Source organism: Lithobates pipiens, unplaced genomic scaffold (genome assembly GCF_037356315.1).
Source record: "Lithobates pipiens isolate NorthernLeopardFrog02 unplaced genomic scaffold, aLitPip1_a1.2 Scaffold_19, whole genome shotgun sequence".
Lineage (NCBI taxonomy): Eukaryota > Metazoa > Chordata > Amphibia > Anura > Ranidae > Lithobates > Lithobates pipiens.
The window spans coordinates 123,207,986-123,226,743 of NW_027507764.1; the positions used below are offsets into that span (position 1 = coordinate 123,207,986).

An 18,758-nucleotide genomic window follows, 5' to 3' on the forward strand; every position below is an offset into this window, starting at 1 on the left:
TCAGAAAAATGATCGCTTAGTGACACTGGCAAAAGGGGGTGAAAGGGTTAACTCTAGGGGCAATCAGGGGGTTAAATCTTTATTGGGGGGTGATAGGGGGCTACCCTGGACCTAACACTAACTGTCCTGACAGTTTTTACTGTCACAACTGACACTGAATGCATTGATCAGTAAAGAAATGATCAATGCAATCAGTGACACTGTGACTGGGGGGGGAGGGGGGCGGGGGGGGGATCGGGGGGCGATCGGGGGGGGATCGGGGGGGGTTTGTGTGCCTGTGTGTACCTACATGTCAGTGTAGTGTTCGTGCACACTTACTTTTACTCTTCTCCTCGTAGTCCGGTCAAAAAGACCGCCCCGAGGAGAATGACATCACTTCCTCCTTCCTGTGTAAACAATACACAGGGGAGGAAGCTTCTCATTGGCCAGGAGCGATCCAGAGGGGGTGGCCGAAAACGAACGGCCATCCCCTCATCACGGATCGCTGCTGGACCGAATCGGACCGCCGTAACCAGCGGGAGGGGGTCCGATGGGACCCCCCACCCGCTGGAAGGCAATCACGTAGATGTACGTGATTCTGCCTGCCTGTGCCATTGTGCTGACGTACATTGGCAATACGGCGGTCCTGAAGTGGTTAAGAACCATTTAAAATGTACCTGCATGGATGGTTCCACACCTTTTTGTGTGTTGACATACATTGGATTAGGGTAGCCCAAACACTATGCAGTCTCAAAGCACAAAAGAAAAAATGCACCTGCGCTATTTTTGCCCAATGCAGCACACCCCATACACGCATTGACACGTGTGTTTTATGGTGCACTGAAGGCAAGGTGCATTTCTTCACATGTATAGGTGTGTTGGGGTTTCCATTTAGAATGAATACAAATGCAACACAAGTGTACCATGTGTAAAATAAAAAATGCTGGCTAAGTAAATGTATGGATATATACAGATATAGCACTTGTAATCCGCTGGTGATTTGGGCTGAACTTGGCTTCTAAGTTTACTTCTTCATTATGTCATTAAAAACGCATCAGAATTCTGGTCAAGTAAAGTCTCTGGCAGCTATTACAGTAAACCAATTACAGTGGTCATTTCTTCTGTCATACATCTTTATTCCTGGAAAAGTAGAAATCTACTCCTCTATTCCTGTGCTGTTTAGGCGTATATGATGGACCTTTTCCTCTCTTTGCTGGTGCCGCACCACTAGCCTGTAAAAAATAAAAAATAAAATCAATAAATACGTTTTTTTTTGTTGCAAGTTTAAATAAAAAGGCGACACAAATAAATCAAAGGTTCAGTATAAAATAAAGTGAAATATGAATGTGAGCAGAAAAAAAAATAAACAAGAGGCATGTCTGAGTAGTAAAGATTTCCCCACAAACAGTCCATTGCTCTGATACTAGAACTCTCTGGGACTGGTCTCAAGGAACTGGATCAGAAGTTTTTTCGGCTTGGACATAGCCAGTTAAAGTGGTTGTAAACCCTTCCATATACTCTGGTGATGCACAGAGATTAAACAAATCCTTCTACATAAGCTGTACCTGTTTATCACCAGCAATCTTACCTCTACATTCAATGTGCAGAATTTACACAGGATCTCTCCACTCTGAAAAGCAGGGGGCAGACAGCTGAAATTATATCGGTGAGGAAAACTCTGCTGCCCATAGCCAAACTGTATCCCTTCCAAAGGAGTACCACTGCTGAGAATGCTTAATCTCCTGAGGGCTGACAACGTCAGAGCATTGCTACCTATTCAATCAATCCCCCTGAGGAAGATACCGGTACGTCACATCACTGTATCGACACGCATTGGGGAGGGGACAGGACGGTAGTGGAGACAGCTGGTCTGCTCAAGGAGGAGAAGCTTACTATCTCACACGATCTCGGTGTAGATTTACCTTTTATAGAGTGGTGCACTGAAGCACCAAGTCCATGTGAGTACCCGGATTGGGGCTTGTGTTTAATACATTTTTTATATACCAAAACTTTATCACACTATCCAGCCTTTTCTGTTATCCTCCCCACACACACACACTATTATATACATGCATACATACATACACATATATATATATAATGTACACACACACATACATATATATATATGTATGTATGTGTGTGTGTACATTATATATATGTGTGTGTATGTATGTATGTATGTATATATGTATAATATATATATATATATATATATATATATATATATATATATATATATATATATATATATGTTAGCCCACATATTTTATATGGGGGGGAACCAGTGTGTGAATACACCAACACGTTTGGATCACAATAAGAATCAACCATTTATGGACTTAATGCGTTTGTTGCACGGTTTGACGTGATATATTATTGGGATATCACATATATGCACTATAGCACTTTATTTTTTCTAGCTTGTCACTGTATTAATGTTATGCAAACTGTGATTCTATCATACTAACTTGATCCATGTGAATATCACTTTTTTGCCCTATTGTCACTTTATTTACATCAGTGTTTGGTAGACGTGATTTAATTATGCTAGTTTGATTCAGGTGATTACCACTCTATTGTCACTTTATTCAGCCATTATCATATATGTTTGTTTTCATTTAAAGACGTTTTTTAAACATATAAACTGGTTTTGCACGAATTTATGGGACGTGATCAATGCCAGCAGCTGTCCATATAATAGCTATTTATAATTGGCTCGCAAGATTTCTTTATTTCACATGGCTACCTATTCTTTCCACCCCAATATTATGGCAATAGTGTTTTCTCTGTCTGTCAGCACTGCAGGGACGTCTATAACTCAATTCATGTTGTAATAAGAAGCAAAAAGGGAAACCTTCTCCAATAGAGACACAGGCAGAAAAAAAAAAACTAAAATAAATAAACTGTCAAAGTTGAGTTTTGAGTCAGCCACTGACTTGGAACAAGCACACAACTGAGACTTTCCTGATGCCCATTTGAACTCGGTGACTTAAAAGACTAAAGCCAGGAAGCATCTAGCATTTTCAGAAGTATGTTCATAACAACAACCTTGTATTTCTGACAACTTCACTTAGCAAAAGAGGGAAAAAATTCTGGTATGAGGTGGTTTGCATTCATAACAAAACTAGATGAGCTAAAGTGATTACAGATGGCACTTTCCAAGGACGGTGTGATATTACGTAATCCTTTATACAAGATTCATTTTCTGAAGTTGTGTAACTTGTGCGGTGATGCTAGCTCTATGATATGAACCTGATGGAACATGTATAGCTGGTACACAAAGTGCTGATGACTCTATGAGAAGAACAGTTGGTACAAAAGATGCTGATGAACCTATGATATGAACCTGGTGGAACATACATAACCGGTACAGAAAGTGCTGATGGCTCTATACGAACCTGGTGGAACATACAGCGTTCAGTTTTAAATTCATGACCACCCAATATTGATTTGGTCCTCCCTTCCCTGCCTACAGCCTGAAAACACTTTTGAAGGTCTCCATACCCTGTCCACCTTTAGGAGTTCCCTGAAAACTCATTTATTCAGGGAAGCCTATCCCACACCCACCTAACTGTCCCCGGGCCACCCCCATTAAATCATTCTCTGCAGCTATTACCTTTTGTACCACCACTCCCTCCCTATAGAATGTAAGCTCTGTGAGCAGGGCCCTCCTGTACCTTTTGTATTGTACTGCAATTGTGTTGTCCCCCCTATACATTGTAAAGCGTAAACTGTTGGCGCTATATAAATTGTGTATAATAATAATAATAATAATAAAGAGCTCTTTTGAGACGTGCAACTTTGGCGCAAGCTGATGGGCACTGATTTTAGGATCAATCCACAGCACACGAAGGAGGAGAGGATGCAACATGAATGCTAAGAACATGACCAGTTGCAGATTGCCCTATAGCAGATGTACTGCTACAGGACAGATACTCTATGCAGAATTATGTGTATATATATATATATATATATACACACAAACACACACACACACACACACACACACACAAGATACTGCACTTCTGGGTAGGGGGCGCAGAAGCCAAATCAGTGAGTTTCTGGAGAATGGATGACCGCTGGTTGGCGAGGAGACACACTGGACAGAGCTCTGCATATGTAAACAATGCAGAGCTCTGTCCTGTTAGTGGGGATGTGCTAGATTTTGTTTCCCTGCAAAGGGAATAAAATCCAGCACAACCCTTAGTGAAAGTAGCACACTGTACACACAAAAACACTGATTGCCCTAGATGTGTAACCTCTTCCCAGCCAGTGTCATTAGTACAGCGACAGTACATATTTTTAGCACTGATCCATGTGTTAGTGTTACCGGTTCCCACAAAGTGTCAGCATCAGATTGTTTGCCGCAATATCGCAGTCCCACTCTAACTCACCGATCGCCAACATTACTAGTATATATGAAAAAAAACATTCCAGTATACAGTGCCTTGAAAAAAGTATTCATACCCCTTGAAATTTTCCACATTTTGTCATGTTACAACCAAAAAAGTAAATGTATTTTATTGGGATATTATGTGATAGACCCACACAAAGTGGCCCATAATTGTGAAGTGGAAGGAAAATGATAAATGGTTTTCATATTTTTTACAAATAATTACAATTCATGCCACACTTTTCAGATATTCAGCCCCCTTTACTTGGATACACCCTAGCTAAAATCTAGTGGAACCAATTGCCTACAGAAGTCACCTAATTAGTAAATAGAATCCACCTGTGTGCAATTTAATCTCAGTATCAATACAGGTGTTCTGTGAAGCCCCCAGAGGTTTGTTAGAGAACCTTAGTGAATAAACAGCATTATGAAGGATAAGGAACACACCAGACAGGTCAGGGATAAAGTTGTAAAGAAGTTGAAAGTAGGGTTAGGTTATAAAAAAAATATTTCAAGCTTTGAACATCTCACGGAGCACTGTTCAATCCATTATCCGAAAATGGAGAAAAAAAAAAAAAAAGAGTATGGCACAACTGAAAATCTACCAAGACATGGCGGCCCACCTAAACAGACAGGCCGGGCAAGGGGAGCATTAAATCAGAGAAGCAGCCAAGAGGCCCATGATAACTCTGGAGGAGCTGCAGAGATCCACAGCTCAAGTGGGAGAATCTGTCCACAGGACAACTATTAGTCGTGCACTCCACAAATCTTGCCTTTATGAAAAAGAGTGGCAAGAAGAAAGCCATTGTTCCCATTGCAATTACTCTACATCTTTTGATTGGGGCAACTTTCAGGATGGCTAAACATATCTTTAGGACAATGCCTAAATCGATCTCCCAAGCCAAGCCCACTTACCTCGATATTAGGGTCGTATAGGTTTTTGCAGAGTATAAAAGACTTAAAATTTCAATCCATTAGGAGACAGAATGTTTTCCAACGCATTCATTTTTGGGCGGACATTAGGCTTCTATCTAGTCATGACCTCGAGAACCAATTCCAACATGACCTTGACTTTTTAAAATGGGTGATTACCTTAGGTCACTGCCAACAGATCACCAAACCTTACACCAGCTCACTCCACTTGAACAGATCTGTATGGACTGAGAGCAGCTCCCCCATTTTTTTTCCCCTCTTTCTTCCTGCCAAATTAGGGGAGGGGTTAATTGTTCACAGGTGTATAAAAGGTAGTTATACAAACTCCTCCAGGAGCTTGCTCCCTGATGGTGTCTTGCATGTGGATTTTTTGAACTAAAGAGTTAACAACCAGGAGTTGAAAACAGGAGTTAAGACAGGAGTCTCTAACCTCTATCCTACCTCCATCCTCCCCTCCATTTTAAAGATCCCACTGCAAGGGGCAACCAGACAGCTTTCCAGAAACGTCAGGCTGACAGCAAGCCAGATTCACCAGAACCAGAGTGTTTAACGGGGACCACCGCAGCCAGGTAAGCTCGCACCTCCACTCCCCCCCCTCCCAGTGATTGTTCCAGGGACTCCATCCGACCGCCTACGGGGGTCAGGAAGGAATTTTTGCCCCACTGGTGCATTTGGCTGCTACTGTCAGGGGGTTTTTCGCCTTCCTCTGGAACAATCAGGAACAACCATAGGTTAGCATACCCCTACCTCCGGCCTCCTTTCCATTTTTTACGCTATCCTAGGACGACTATTCCAGATCACAGCCAGACTTCTTTTCTGAGCGGAGACCTTCACCTTAAGTAAAAGGTAGCTGGAACAGCCAGCTACCGAATACAACAACTCCTTCCGCATCCATATAGGCATCCCCTGATCAACTTGCGCGCTAATAGCCTCAAGCATGGCGGCAAGGCTGATACCTAGCCCCACCTCAGGATCAATACCCTTATCAGGATCATCATCTTAGGCCCATAGTACCATCAACAGCATCCACAAACCATGTGCTACTTCAAATACTCAGCTGAAGTTCTGCACAGACTAAGGAACATCAACACCACATTGCCATCTTCCATACAAAAAATACTTCAAAAGAGAACAACTATTAAAACAACTATTAAAAACCGGACGACAAGCAGCTCCCAACCACAGGAAGACATCTACTCGACCACTGCAATTAGATTGCGCCTTGATTAACGCCAGGTCTGCAGTCAAACATAGACTGGAAGTACACGACTTCATCATCGAGAACAATGTAGACTGCCTCTTCATCACCGAAAGCTGGTTAACCTCTGACTGCAACACCATTCTCACCGAATTGGTGCCGGAAAACGACAGGATCCTAACCGAACACCGGATAGGGAAAAAAGGAGGAGGCCTAGCAGTGATCTTTAAAGGTCACCTGGATCTCACTAAACCATCATCTCAGAACCCAGTGCCTTTTATGGAAACCCTGACGCTACATCTTCAACCAACACCCCATGACACCACTCATATTCTACTGTGCTACAGACCACCAGGACCAAAGTCCAATCTTCTTTCACCCCTCATGGAATCCTTTTCAATGCACACCCTAAAATTCAAAAATTTCCTGGCACTCGGAGATTTCAACCTTTGGGCAAACGAGCCTAAAGACCCCATCGCGACTGCCTGCATCAATCAACTAGAAGAACTGGGTCTACAGCAACTGATAAAGACTCCCACACATGGGTCAGGACACACCCTGGACCTAATTTTCAAACAGAACATCGACGTCAACATACTCGACAACATAACTCTGCCATGGACGGATTACCACGCCATCAAATTCAAAATCGCTACCAACATCACCAACGCAAAACGGAAACCTGTAACAACGCACTGGACCAGATCGCATAAAAAAACTGTACTCCAAAGCCTTCAAAACCACTCTGTCCAAAAAGATATCTACAATAACCTTAAACCACTCTACGGAGGAAACACTCAACTCCCTGAACAAGGCATTACTGCAATCAGCAGACTCGGGAAGCACCAAAACGCAGGGCACTCATCAGGAAGAAAAATGCTGGATGGTTTAATAGCTCCCTCTCCGTACTAAAGCAAGAACGCAGAAGAGCGGAAAGAACATGGAGAAGAAATCCCACCGAGGAAAACCTATTTAACTACAAAGGTCTCACAGAGAATTATCGGAAAGCAATCTTCAAAGCCAAAAAGGACCACTTCTCATATACAATCTCAACGGCCACAAACCAACCACGGGAACTGTTTAAACTGGTTAATCAATCAATGAATCCGGTGTGCCTAGAACCCCCAGAAAGCGAATCCCAGGATTACTGTGACAAACTGTTGGATTTTTTCATCGATAAAGTCAAAACCATCAGGGAAACAATTTGTCAGAAAAAAACATCCAACCTCAGCCTGCAAATACATAAAGAGGATGTCTGCAACAACATACTGCAACCGCCAAAATTTTCACTATCCCCAATTACCGTAAACACCGCAAAAAACATCATTAACAAACTGCGTGACAGTACCTCACCTATTGACATCATCCCCACAAAACTACTGAAAGAATGCTCCGACATCGTGGCTCCAACCATAACCCACCTCATAAACCGATCATTCCACGAAGGGATTGTTCCCAGCATCCTCAAACAAGGCATCGTCAAACCTCTACTCAAGAAACCAAACCTGGACCCTCAGGATCCAAACAACCGTAGGCCAATTACAAGCCTCAACCCCATTTCTAAGATCATGGAGAAAGCTGTAGTACATCAGCTACAACTTCACCTGGATACTCACAAACTCCTGGACCCGCTGCAATCAGGCTTCCGCCTGGGTCATGGAACAGAAACAGCTCTCCTCAAGATTTGGGATGACGCCCTCGAAGCAGCAGATGACGGAGAGCCGTGTCTCCTCGTACTGCTAGACCTAAGTGCAGCGTTTGATACAGTAGATCACAATACTCTACTCGTCCGCCTCACAGAAGTAGCCGGAGTCCAAGACATAGATCTCCAATGGTTCGCGTCCTTCCTAGGAAATCGGTCACAGACAGTGAAACTAGGAAAATTCCTCTCCGAAACTCGGGCAGTCACCTGCGGAGTCCCTCAAGGCTCTCCGTTGTCACCCGTTCTCTTCAACATTTACATTCGCCCACTCCTTCAAATCATCAGATGCTCAGATCTCTGCTTCCACTCTTACGCTGACGACACGCAACTTTATTTCCGGATCAATGGAAAAAAAGATCACCAACAACAACTTGAAAACTGCCTCAAATCAATAGAGGACTGGATGACCACCAACTCCCTCCAGCTGAACCAATCAAAGACAGAGCTTCTTATCTTACACCCAAATCATAAGCCCGCAACCAAAACCTCCTGGTCTCCACCAACCGTCTTTGGGCAGACTATCTCCCCAAAGACCAAAGCGAAGAGTCTCGGGGTTATTTTAGACGCACAAATGTCAATGGATGCGCAAATAGGATCTGTAGTCACCATCTGCTGCGCATGCTTCGCAGACTCATCCCTTTTATCCCAAAGAATGACAAAGCAGTGGTAGTTGGAACAATCATTAATTCACGACTGGACTACGCAAACTCGCTTTACATAGGATTACCACAATATCAACTTGCGCGATTACAACTGATCCAAAACACGGCGGCAAGGCTGATAACAGGAAAAAAACCCTGGGAATCCATCTCTCCTTCACTGAGGAGCTTACATTGGCTAACCGTAAAAAATCGGATCACGTTCAAGACCCTGTGCCTCACCCACAAATGCGTGCATAGAGAAGCTCCGCAATACCTAATGGAGAAAATAAATCATTACACACCAAACCGCAGTCTTCGATCAGCCAACAAAAACCTCCTCCTCGTGCCCAAAGCCCGGTATAAATCCAAGGGTGATCGGAGATTCGCTGTCCAAGGGCCTCGGCTATGGAATGCTCTACCAATCAACATCCGCCTGGAAGAAAATCACCTGGCTTTTAGGAAAAAACTCAAGACCTTCCTCTTTTAGCAGATGATCAAAGCTCGCCACAGCGCCTAGAGGCGATTCAGTTCGCATTGTGCGCTATACAAGTATTTCATTCATTCATTCATTCATTCATTCATTCACTCTCATACTTTTATGCTCTCTTAATGAACAAAGTGGAGGATTTCTGAGCTTATCTTTTTACAAGAATGGGAGAACTACATTCTCCCAGCCTCAAAGACAGGACAATACTCTTTGCTCACAAGGTCTCTTTGGCTAGTAGATACCAAGAGGGAGGTTATAAACGTTTCACATGGTATAGAACTCCAGCCAAATTGCATAGAATATACCCAACAGTTCCAAACAAGTGTTGGCACTGCGGGGAGGATACGGGGACCCTTCTACGTATTTTTTGGGAATGCCCAAAACTAAACAAACAATTTTTGGACTGCGGAGGAATCTACTATTGAAACGTTGACCGGAGTCTCCCTCTGTAGAAACCCAGTGGCGTACTTATTGAATGAGACCCCAATGTCCACCAAGAAATGTAAGAACTCCTTACTGAGACATCTGCCGACGGCCGCTAGGGCCTGTATTCTTGCCTTGTGGAAAAATACGAGCCCCCCTACAATCTCTCATTGGAAGACAAGTGTCGCAGACATCTGGGTGATGGAGAATCTTGCCATGACCTTAAAGGAGCAAACCGAAAAATACTGGAAGGTCTGGACTCCTTTTTTCATCTATAGAGACGAGACACTGTTGGCCTCCCAATCAATGGAGCACCCGGTGGAGTGATCAAGTGCTTGCCTAACCCGCACCCATCTTGCTACTCAAAAAAAAAATATTTCCTTACACTTCACAATTATGTGCCACTTTATGTTGGTCTATCACATAAAATCCCAATAGAACTTTTGATGTAACATGACAAAATGTGGAAAATGTAAAAGGGTATGAATACTTTTTCAAGGCACTGTATCTCCTAAACTTGAGGTGTTTAGGAGATATTCACACTGGATGCAGCCGGTGACGTCACTACGCATGCACTTTGAAGGTCCGGCATACCTTGCCAGATCTTCAGAGCTCCACGCCGGAGCTGAGGGTGTTGTCATCGGGGATCTGGCCACTCATATAGCCGGAGCTTGCGAACCCGGAAGCCCTGTCAGCAGTGACAGTGCGCCGCTGGAGGGCTTAGTTCTAAAGTAAGCATTTTATAATTTGCTAGTATGCAATGTATACTAGCACATTATGCAGGGAATTTTTTATTTACATGCCGCAGTTTACTACCGCTTCAAAGCTTCAATTGAAGCCATCATTGAAGCATTATCCAAGCATCACCTGATGCTTCAAGTGAGCATAAAAACACATCAAAAAAGCATGTTGAAGTGGTAGGCGGTTTAATGTGTAAAACTCGAAGCAAGAGCCCTTTGTGTTTTCTGGAAGTTTGATGACATTGTTTAAAGAACTCTTTGAATGTCATTGTTTGGCCCAAGGTAAAAACCAGAAAAACCTGCTGCCTTCTCAAGCAAAATTTTGAGCAACCAGATTGTGCAGGTTTATGAAAAAACTCCGGCCACAGACCTCATCTGGTTTAAAACAAGTGCGCATGCCCAACAATAAAACTCCAAAATTATCAGTGGAAAAGGTAGTTGGAAGTATAACATGTTTGTTATCTTACCTGGCTGCAGTCTTTTCTAAGATTGCCTTAAACGCTGACAGGAACAGATCGGTACCATAACCTCAGTGGTTCTGGTCTGTGTAATGTCTATTTCAGGTTCCTGCCATTTTCTGAATAGGATTATTCAATGCAAATGGAAGTTACACAGAACTCTATTGTCACTTCAAATTCATTTAGTAAAATAGCAGGAGCAGGGATGGTACATGGACTGGGATATCGAGGTAATGACACCGTTTTAGAAAAGCCATATCTGGAAAGGAACAGCATAGAAATAAATGTAATTACCACACTACTGCTGTCCTTCCCAGTGATTAAACTTGTCTTTAAAGAGAAAGTAAACCCTGATGAGTTTACTTCCTCTTTCATTCCCTGCAAAGGCAAAGCATAATGGACTACTATGCATTGCATAGTAGCCCATTATGTGCCACTTACCTGACACAGGAGCCAGGGAAGTCACCGCTGTCCCCTGTAGTCCGCCGCATCCATCTTCTCGGTGGGTCTCGCGGCTCCGCTGCTGTCATTCGGCGAAGCCGCAATGACGTCACTCCCGCGCATGGGAGCCGAGACACGCGGCATTGCGTGGCATCTTCGTTATCGAGGATGCCACGCTCAGTGCGCCTGCGCACCGCTGTCTATGGCGCATGCGCCGTAGACAGCGGTGCCCGTCTTCGGGCAAATATCTCCTAAACCATATAGGTTTGGGAGTTATTTCTTGGACCTACAGGTAAGCCTTAATCTAGGCTTACCTGTAGGTCAAAGTGGTTTGTAAAAACTATTGTATCATTTTATTTGTATGTTATGATATCATGGTAGGCGCAATAGAAGTAGGTAGATGTCCAGATAAAACGGCTGTGGTAATTACTAAGGCAGTGAAACTGATCAAATGACCTGTGCAAAATGATGGAAAGCCTGAAAACATGACCTGTTGGGGGTACTTGAGGACTGGAGTTGAGAAACATTGGACTAACATACTATGGACTGCGACAAACATACACCGCTCATGCCCAAAAAAAAAAAAAAAGGAAAAGCTGAGTTGGACTTGCCATGAAGCAGCTTGGGTAAAGCAGGTTTCTGATTGAGAACACTGTCTCCATAGGAAAGTGCTTGTACCCGATCAAAACGGTTCAGAGACTGGGGATTCAGGATAAGCCGATATTTTCCCTATGACTTTCTGATGACAAATATATGGTAATAAAAACCCTTGCCCTGATCCAACTGGGGAACCAGGATCAGGACCTTTTGATCTATTAAGTCTCCAAGGTGACCAATAATCGCTCTGATGGCTGGCAAGAAAATTCTAGCCTGTACCCATTGGTCACTAGGTCCAGGATGAATGGACTTGGTGACTGCTGCCACTGTGGGAGAAAAGCCCTCAATCTTCCTCCCACTGGGAGACATGAGTCATTATGGCTTGGCAGGTTGTTGAGGAAGGTTACCAAGACGCCCCCTCTACCTCTGCCCTTGTGCTCTGTCCAATGCTTTTTGGACCTATTGTCTCTTTCTCTAGGACCTTGCTGCATACTTTGGCCATGAAAAAAAACGTTCTGGCTGTCAGCTTTTTCTTATTCGCTGGAAAGGCCTTTTTTCTATCGACCATGCGTTCCAGCGCCTCTGAATTCACTAAGGCCGAGGTTCTAGCTGTCATCCCACTGCACGAAAGAGGAGAGGGAAAGATTTCAGAATCTGTTCTCTAGAGGTTCCTGCCAACAAGTACGTTTGTATTTGTGTCAGCCATACTTCTAAATTTCTGGCTACACAAGTGGAGGCCAGAGCTGGTTTAAGATTCCCAATTGCTGAGTCCCAGGCTCTGTGAAGAAGGATATCTCCCTATGCGTGCCCATATCGTCAAACGCTAGGTCTGAGTTTTTTGAAACTTTCGAACTTTCGAAAGAGGTGCGTCTAAATTAGGATTTTTGTTCCGTGGCTGTGATGTGTCCTCTTCAAATGGAAACCTTGTTTTTAGGTTACCAGAAAAGAAAGGTTTTTCTCTCTGGGTTTTCCCACTTCAGCTTGATAGTATCAAGAAGGAAACCATGCAGGGGAAAAACTACCTTTTTTTTAATGCAAACTCTTGTATGCAAGGTCATGTTTAGACAATTGTACCTTCTCGTCTTCTATATGATGTGTCGTATAGATAGCCTTTACTCAATCATATACATCTTCCAATGATAACTTATACCTCAAGCCCCTTGCAGATTCTCTATCCCTGGGCCCTGTATCTGACCCCGATTCTCTCGGAGAAGAATGGGAAGATCCAGTTTCAGCCTCAGAGACTTCACTCTCCGCACTCTGCTGTAGAGCGCTAGGACCGGCTGAAGTCCTAACAGGAGATGGATCCTCTGAGGGGACTTGAATCTTGTCAATTAGAGTTTTAAACAAACTAAACGTAGACACAAGCTCATTTCTAACAGAAGTCAGCATTTTCTGACAGGAGACTACTGGGTCATCCTTAACTAGGCTAAACTGCTTCGCTCCATGAGAAGCTCAATTTTTTTCCGCAAACTGCACATTTCCTTTTTGGTGGCTGTGCTTGGGCCTTGTCCTGAATCTTGGCCTGCAAGAGAACAAATGACCCCAATTAATTTTATGCCACATACATTCCAAAACACCCCGTGCAGGAGGAAAGAAAAAATGTGCCCCCTTCACTTAGTCCCTACTGGTTACAAGGGAGAAAACACTCACAGGATGTGCAAGCAAGCAAAACACACTTCAGACTTACCTGTGAGGTGCTGGTTTTAGGGCCTGCTTCCACTGCCTGTGCAGGTATCTCAGAGGAGTCCATCCCGCCCCTGTAGTGGTCCGCAGCCTCTGCTGGGTTTCACCGTTTTTAAAACCACCTGCCTTCCAGTGTCCCTGTTCACGCCATTTCTAGACCGGAACTAGCGTCTCCGGCGCCCGCTGATGATTTCACACGCCCCAGAAGAGACCCCGTCGGGTACTTCTTGTGGGCCAGCTTGGAAAGCATAAGTTCCGCCCCTCCACACGCGTGGCTTCCTCTCTACCCCTGCACACTCCAGCCCCACTGTTCAACAGGGAGAGACAAGCCGCCTGCCACCATGCGGCTAGCAGACCGGAGCTCCAACATACACTGCAAGGCTGGCATTCCCCATGAACTGAGAAGCAGGGACAGCAGCCACAAACCTACTCTCCTGGTAAATGTGCCGCTCTGGGACCAAGAAGGTAGGAATACCACCCCAAAACGCCACAGAAGCCGTGCTCATGAGACCTAGGGGAACCAGTTCCAGGAAACAAGTTACCCCCTGTTTGGAGGAAACACTAATACTGACATGGAGCCTGGAGGCCCACCCTTTTATCTGGTGGGGGTTAACGTGTTGCCTGTCCTGGTAGGAAGAGCTCAAGGTCTCATGGCTGTCCTGGAAGATGCTTAGAGAAAAATAGATTACAGAGACATTAAAGAGGTTGTATACCTCCCTTTGCCAGTTGTGCCCATTGGTAAGCCTAGAATAAGGCTTACCAATAGGTACTATAAATATCTCCTAAACGTGCGCCATTTAGGAGATATTTACTGCATACTGAGCCAAGGATGTAATCGGCGCATGCCCTGTGAAGAAACGGCCCACCGGGGGGGTCTCTTCACGAGGAAGTACAGTGACTGGCGGCTCCCGTGCGCATGTGACATCACGTGGACCTGGCCAGCCACAGAGCCAGAGTTTGCGGCCCCGGAAGAGGGGCGAAGATGGATGCGGTCTGCAGTGGGGACGGTGTGGGCTTCATTTTCAGGTAAATGTCACAGAATGTGCTAGTATGCGATGCAAACTAGCACATTATGCTTTTACTTTGCAGGGTAAAACAAAGGAAGTAAAACCCATCAGGGTTTACTTCCTCTTTAAGTAGTGGGTGTGTAAGTATTATATTTGAAGAATAAGGATATTGTTTAATGTCACTTTAAAGCTCAACTCTGGAAATAAAAAAAAATACTCCTAGTAGTGACCCCCAAAGAAAAATTTCAGTAAAAAAAAAAAAAATACACTAGGGCACACAAACTAAAAAAATTACCCATTTTTTTTTGTAAAATATAAATAGAGTAAATAGATTCCCAACATGTTAAACCTTAAATTTGCAACTTCAGTGCCCTATAATTTTCAATAGGCGACACTTAAAGCCTCCTATAGGTCATCAGTTTAGCGTTACGGAGGAGGACTGGTCAGTTTAGCGTTACGGAGGAGGTCTGGTGCTAGAAATACTGCTCTCACTCCGGGGTGTATCGCAAACAACGTTTCAAGTGTAGGCGCCTCTGACACGTACGTTTACATTTGTACGTGTGTATGTGTGGAAGTTGAGGGGTTTCAAAAAATTTGGTCTTGGGGGCGGATCTTATATGCTTATGTGTAACTTAAATTTTTAGCAATTTAGAAAAAGTCACCATGTGATTTTTTTGTGACAGGTTCTCTTTAATGAAACCTCCAGGGTCTAGAGGTCTCCTCTGCTTCACTGAATGGAATGCAATGCAGATCGCACTGCATTACATTCTTTCCCAGCCATAGTAACCAGAAAAACTGACGGGGACATGGAAGTGATGTTTTACATTTCGCTTCCAGGTCAGCAACAAGAAGGGGGAGGAGAGCGGATGTGTGTACACTCAGCTTCCTCCCCCTACCTGGTGGCACCTGCTATACCAGTCCTGAGACTATGGAGCCCAGGATACATGATGGGGAGGTAGATGGGGTGCCCGTTACCGGGGGATATGAAAACAATCCTGAGGCACCAGACTGCTTTCATCTGACAGCCAGAAGTCAGCTTGTCAAAGTTACACACAATCCACTGTGTGTGTGTGTGTGTGTGTGTGTGTGTGTGTGTGTGTGTGTGTGTGTGTGTGTGTGTGTAAAACCCCCTGCTGTCAGGTCTAACTCTGGCTTGTGGAATCAGACCCACTGCAACAGAGAAACACAAGTGGCGTCTGACAGCCTCCTTCTCACTCTAGGATTGTAACCGAAATCGGGATGGTGGGTCCGGCTCCACACTGCTCGGCTGTGTTTCAGCGGTCGGTGTCTGCTCACAGGGTACGGAATTACCCTTGTACTCTGCAAAGCTACTGGTTCTTTGTCTTAATGTGAGGATTTTAGGTTTACATATAAAAAAACGGTTACATTTTACTAATTCAGCGCTCTGGTTACTCAGCTTCCTTTACAAGCTGCTCTGGATCTTTCCAGATTTACAGGAGCTGCGCATTAGTGTAACCTTTTCTTCCTTTGATGGCTTCCAATCACCTTTGTTTCGATTTACCTTTAAGGTAAAAGGGTGGGTAGGTTGCGCTATGGAACCTGCAATTTAGAAAGATACTAGAAATATGTATACGTACAAAGATGTTTTTATGTGCAAAGATAGGTAAGAGCAGCCTCTATTAATATCCACCTAATGAGGTGGAAAATGTTAAAAGGGGGGGTACAATGAATAGATCTGGCGCTATACCTTTTTATGCTAAAGAATGTGTCACTAGGGGCTCATTTATATGAAATGTTCAGCATACTGGCAATTAGTTGGTGAAATGAGGTTAGCTATACCAATGGAAACAATATAAACTTATTATATATAATTTTCAGCGTGCTGGCTATTACATAGAAAATAAAAACCATAAGGTGAAAACTATTAATCCAGCTCAATTATATAAAATGTACAACATACTGGCAATTAGTATGGAAATTAATGAGATAAAAATTGCATATACTGAAACAGTACATAATTTCCAGCGTGCTGGCTATCAAGTGAAAGATAGTGAAAACTGTTAATCCAAAAGGATTGTGGCAATTACTCTTATTAGTAAAGTGCTGGTGCAACTACATGTGCTAATATTTAGTAACAGATAGGTGTAAACATGAAATGAGGCAGGCTGTGCTATCTTCAAACTGCCAGTGAATTAAAGTGACTGTGAAGTTTGTACAAATTTCATGCGAAAAGTATGGTAACACAATAAATAGGTGATAAATAACGCAATGCCAATACATCAAGTGAGGACGTGAAAAATGAAAAAATGAAAAAATATAAAAATATGATAAATAGATAAAAACAAAAATAGAAGAATATAAAAAAAAAAAATAAAAAAAAAAAAAAAAAATATATATATATATATATATATATATATATATATATATATATATATATATATATAGTCTCTGATGGATAACAAAGTTGTCCCGTGAGTGGGGGAGGGGGGAGTGATGATTTCAAATTTTGTTCTCCATGCACAGTGGTCACTTCTAAGTTATGCTCTCACCGGAAAAAAGACCCCGTCCGGGGTGGATCAGCCTTCACAATATTAGCTATTGTGTCGCTCTCTGGCTTGCTTCTGGTGTAATACTGGGGATCCCTCGTTTTCCCGTGGGTGAAGTGTACCACGATGTGTATGTTAAAAGAGAGGACCATCCATAGTGTGATAACGTTTAAGAAACAGATTTATTTAAAAAAGATTAAAACTACTTACAAATATAGGTAAGAATGGTAGCGCCAATCAATCCTTTTGGATTAACAGTTTTCACTATCTTTCACTTGATAGCCAGCACGCTGGAAATTATTTACTGTTTCAGTATATGCAATTTATATCTCATTAATTTCCATACTAATTGCCAGTATGTTGTACATTTTATATAATTGAGCTGGATTAATAGTTTTCACCTTATGGTTTTTATTTTCTATGTAATAGCCAGCACGCTGGAAATTATATATAATAAGTTTATATTGTTTCCATTGGTATAGCTAACCTCGATTTACCTTTAATCCCAGGTCTTGTAAGTGTGGTTTGATTCAGCCACAAACTGACATTTTCACACTGATTTATATTCATTGTGAGCTGCGAATCACCTACCCTGGGTTTACTGCCACTTCATTGTATTATGTTTTCTCTGCACAGCCACAAACTGACAGTCATAGACTGATTCGATATTTACTTTGAGCTGCTGATCTCCTGCTGCAGGTTTATTGCCACTTAATTTCCTATTGCATTGTGTTCCCTCAGTACAGCATTTGTATTGTTGCACGCCAAAGTTCCTTTGGTTACATATTTCCATCTCCGTCATCAGATTAGAATGAGAAGTGAGAAAAAATTCCCCAATTGGCGACACATACAATAATAAAGGCAGTGGTATTAGTAGCATTGGGAACAGTCAGGCCTTCGGGCACATTTTTCTTAAAATCTCTTCACCGCTGACGACATTTCATAGCTTTATGTTGCGTCAATAGGAGAGGAAACAGTATTAAAAAAAAAAAAAAAAAAAAAAAAACACCCCACACCGAACAGCAATAATAATAATAATAATAATAATAAAAAGATAAAAATAAAAATGTGAGTAAAAAAGGTACAATTGCACATAGGCCCTTACCATTAAACCTTCACCAGTGGCAGACTGGGCCAGGGAGGCATCTACAAGTACCACAGTGTGCTTGCAATTGATAATTGTTAGTACAAGTTTTCTATATTTTTTTTTCTTCAATTTTTTCTATTTCTGTCTGTGATGCCATTTGGGACATTTTCCCAATGCCGCCAGTGAAAGTAAAGAAGGAACAGTTGTCACAGGGACAGCAAAGCATAGAAAATGTTGTTAGTAGTTCAGACTCTTCCTCATCTACTAAATATGTTTTGCTGTTTTTTTGCCTGTGCAACCAGTATAGTTCATCCAAAAAGGTGAAAAATCTGTGTTAAACACCCAATAATATTCCACAGTAGTGCAAATTAAACAATAGAAGAGAAATAAAAAAAACAAACAAAAAAAATTAATAGCACACTGAAGTCAGATGTTACGAAACACATTGGGGCATGGTTAGGTGGCAACCCGATGTG

General features: G+C 42.9%; 1 protein-coding gene across 1 annotated transcript in view; it reads right to left on the bottom strand.

Annotated features, from left to right (window-relative positions):
* Window positions 1-978: 978 nt before the first annotated feature.
* Window positions 979-18,758, bottom strand: part of LOC143996260 (cryptochrome DASH) — a 63,584-nt gene continuing 45,804 nt past the window's right edge. The window contains exon 14 of the mRNA XM_077491226.1: window positions 979-1,211. Coding sequence (XP_077347352.1) covers window positions 1,104-1,211 — 108 coding nt within the window. The 3' untranslated portion in view covers window positions 979-1,103. The remainder of the gene's footprint in view (window positions 1,212-18,758) is intronic.